Raw genomic sequence first — 3,072 nt, forward strand, 5'->3', positions numbered from 1 at the left:
ATGGCACCCCCTCGTTTACCCAGCCTCTCACCAGGCTCATCATGTGGGGGTTTCGGGAGGGGGAGATGGCCAGATTTTACATCCGGCCTCGTGACTTGGCTGTGCCTTTGTGCAATGAACAATTTGCACAACCGCACATGGCTGTCCTATCTCCTTGTTCATAAGACCCAGTCTTTGGGGGAACCAGGGCCTCTCCCTCAGGAACCAGGTCTTCTCGAGATCCTCTTCCGTTACCCGCAGCCAGTCTATTTCACCAACTGCGAACCCAGTCTCTCCCTAGGACTACAGCTTTCTGCCTAGGCCCCACCCAAAATGCATTCCCCCAAGATCGAGTACTCCTTTCCAGGATTCTGATATTTTCCTTCTTTTCGTCTCCCTGCAGCCATCCCACTCATCCAGATTTATTAAACATGATTTATTCCTTTGGGAGAGGGGACAGGAGAGAAATTGACAGACCAATAAATATTGCACAGGCCACTGGTGGAAGAAAGATCCAGACCGAGGGGTAGTTTCTGCAGAAAGGGTGCGGGACCCGGGCAGGAAAGGCAACTGAGGTTGTTGGGGCCTGAGTGGAAATAAGTCTTGGTCCTCCGACCCACGGTTTTCTGCCTGACCCCCCCCCCCGCTTACCCAGCCCCACCAGGCCACATGTGGGGGTCGGGAGGGGGGGAGATGGCTAGATTTTACATCCGCCCGTGACTTGGCTGTGTGCCTTTGTGCAATGAACAATTTGCACAACCGCACATGGCTGTCCTATCTCCCTTGTTCATAAGACCCAGTCTTTGGGGGAACCAGGGCCTCTCCTCAGGAACCAGGTCTTCTCTGAGATCCTCTTCCGTTACCCGCAGCCAGTCTATTTCACCAACTGCGAACCCAGTCTCTCCCTAGGACTACAGCTTTCTCTGCCTAGGCCCCACCCAAATGCATTCCCCCAAGATCGAGTATCTCCTTTCCAGGATTCTGATATTTTCCTTCTTTTCAACCCCTGCAGCCATCCCACTCATCCAGATTTATTAAACATGATTTATTCCTTTGGGAGAGGGGACAGGAGAGAAATTGACAGACCAATAAATATTGCACAGGCCACTGGTGGAAGAAAGATCCAGACCGAGGTAGTTTCTGCAGAAAGGGTGCGGGACCTGGGCAGGAAAGGCACCTGAGGTTGTTGGGGCCTGAGTGGAAATAAGTCTTGGTTCCTCCTGACCCACGGTTTTCTGCCTGACCCAAGGCTCCCAACCCCTTTAGCCTGGACCAGTTGATCAGCAGTTGACCAGAAAGCCTGCCTTACGAGCTGCGGCAATTGATAGAAAGATCAGGTTTCCTTTAGAAGTTCTGATGGGTTGCTTCTATGCGGCGACAACTGGCAGCCTAAGTTTGACAGTGCCCAGCAGCTGTCATTGGCAGTTGGCCAGAGAGCTGGGCTAACCGGCTCCCATTGGCTGTGGACTGGGGCTCCGCCTTGATGAACGTGTTGGACATTTTTGCCCGGAGCGGGCTAAAAAGACAGCGATCTATGGCCTCGGAAGGGTACAGTTTAACAACTGTGCCTAGTGGTTTGTAACACTTAACAGCTGTGATTGGCTGACACTCCTTCTCAGCCAAGCCCTGTTTGGACTTTTACGGCGGGGGTGGGACTAAGGGACGGCCTAGAAGCAGAGCCAAAAAGCTTTGATTGGCTGTTCGGGGGGTGCCTAGCAACCGTAGGCTGCCTCAATTGCTAGCTTTGTTTAAGAATACTGTGTAACGGAAGTGATTGCCTGTGGGTGAGTGGAAGTTAGGGAGGGGCAAAGCATAGTAGCTTTGATTGACAGCTTATCGTGGGGAGGCGGGGCTTAGTGTGCCTCCCCAGGTGGCTGAGCAAGGCTGGGCTTGTCACTGCCGGGTGCGGGCTGGGGGGGCTCAGAAACGACTGTGGGCAACGGGTCTAGTTTGGGGAAACCCGGAGGTGGGAACATCCCGATGCTGGGGGTCAGGGCTTGCAGGTGGGCCAGGGCCCGAGTTCCGTTGAAGGCCACGTCACAGCCTGACTGGGCCAGGAGCCAGTGCTCTACCTCCGATTGGAGCCACTGGGAGGTCTCTGCTGGGAGAGAAGCAGGTGTTGTGAGGGAGGTGACTGGGGCCTTGAAGGACCGGGAAGGGACAGCAGGGAGGGCACAGGGAAAGGAACTGAGGGGTCTGGGTCTGGGAGAAGCCTAGGGGTACGCTTGAGGCTAGCAAGTAAGTGGGACAAGGCCTAGGAGGGTACAGCTCTGGGGCTCTCATCTAGGGACAAGTCAGGGAGGTTCCTGTTGGGAAGGAGACAACCTGAGGCTCACATCGGGAGAGGACAAGAGTCTCTTTTGGAAGGAGCGCTAGGGAAGTTGGGAGCAAAGGAGGGCATGCCACACCAGGAGTCCGATGATCCAAGACCCTTATTCAGGAAAAGGTCAGGATAGGGAGGTCACTCCAGGGAGGAACCAGGTCCATCCAGATCGAAAGCTGCGTTCGGGGGGTGGGGGGTGGGAGTCCCATCTGCAGAGGGCCGAAAAAGTCCCCTAGGGAATTGGTCAGATCACCGGTGGGAGCCGGGAGTGCTGGGCCTGCAGCGAGGGGGTGGTGTCTCAGTGGGGCGGGGCTGAGGGAGTCTTGACCCTGTAGGGACAGGACGGAGGATATTCCAGGTGGGGCCACGTCACTACTAGGCCGCCATGGGATGGGGGCAGAGCGGCAAAGGGCAGGGGTGGTGGAGGGTGTGGGCGGGACGAGGGGCGGGGCGAGGGGCGGTCCTTGGGGGCAGCACCGCCCACCACCGGGCGCCGGATCCCAGGGCCGAGTCCTACCTTCCGGCTGGCCGCGCGCGCCGCGCGGCAGCCGGGCCAGGAAGCTGTGCGCCAGCAGAGCCTCCTTGGCGTGCTCGTCCTGCGCGCGCAGGGCCAGGGCGCTGAGCAGCTCCGAGTTGTTGGAAGTGCTGCGGTAGTAAAGCATGTGCGCCAGCTCCAGGGCCTGCGCGCTGCGCCGCTGTCCGAACATCTGCAGGCGGGAAGCGCCCGCGGGCTCAGCCGGGCGCCCGGGGGGAGGGGCAGGTCCCCTGGG

At 58.0% G+C, this 3,072-nt stretch overlaps 1 protein-coding gene across 3 annotated transcripts in view; it reads right to left on the reverse strand.

Moving 5' to 3' along the window:
- Positions 1 to 1,013: 1,013 nt before the first annotated feature.
- Positions 1,014 to 3,072, reverse strand: part of TMEM143 (transmembrane protein 143) — a 19,896-nt gene continuing 17,837 nt past the window's right edge. The window contains exons 7-8 of one of the 3 annotated variants that reach the window (XM_040634248.1): positions 2,820 to 3,009; positions 1,014 to 2,080 (exon numbers count right to left, since the gene is read on the reverse strand). In XM_040634248.1, coding sequence (XP_040490182.1) covers positions 1,833 to 2,080; positions 2,820 to 3,009 — 438 coding nt within the window. In that variant the 3' untranslated portion in view covers positions 1,014 to 1,832. Of the gene's footprint in view, positions 2,632 to 2,819; positions 3,010 to 3,072 lie in introns of all 3 variants that reach the window. The other 2 variants (XM_040634249.1, XM_040634250.1) reach the window with 2 other exon arrangements.

The sequence above is a fragment of the Ursus maritimus genome, unplaced genomic scaffold, assembly GCF_017311325.1.
Source record: "Ursus maritimus isolate PB19 unplaced genomic scaffold, ASM1731132v1 scaffold_19, whole genome shotgun sequence".
Taxonomy (NCBI): domain Eukaryota; kingdom Metazoa; phylum Chordata; class Mammalia; order Carnivora; family Ursidae; genus Ursus; species Ursus maritimus.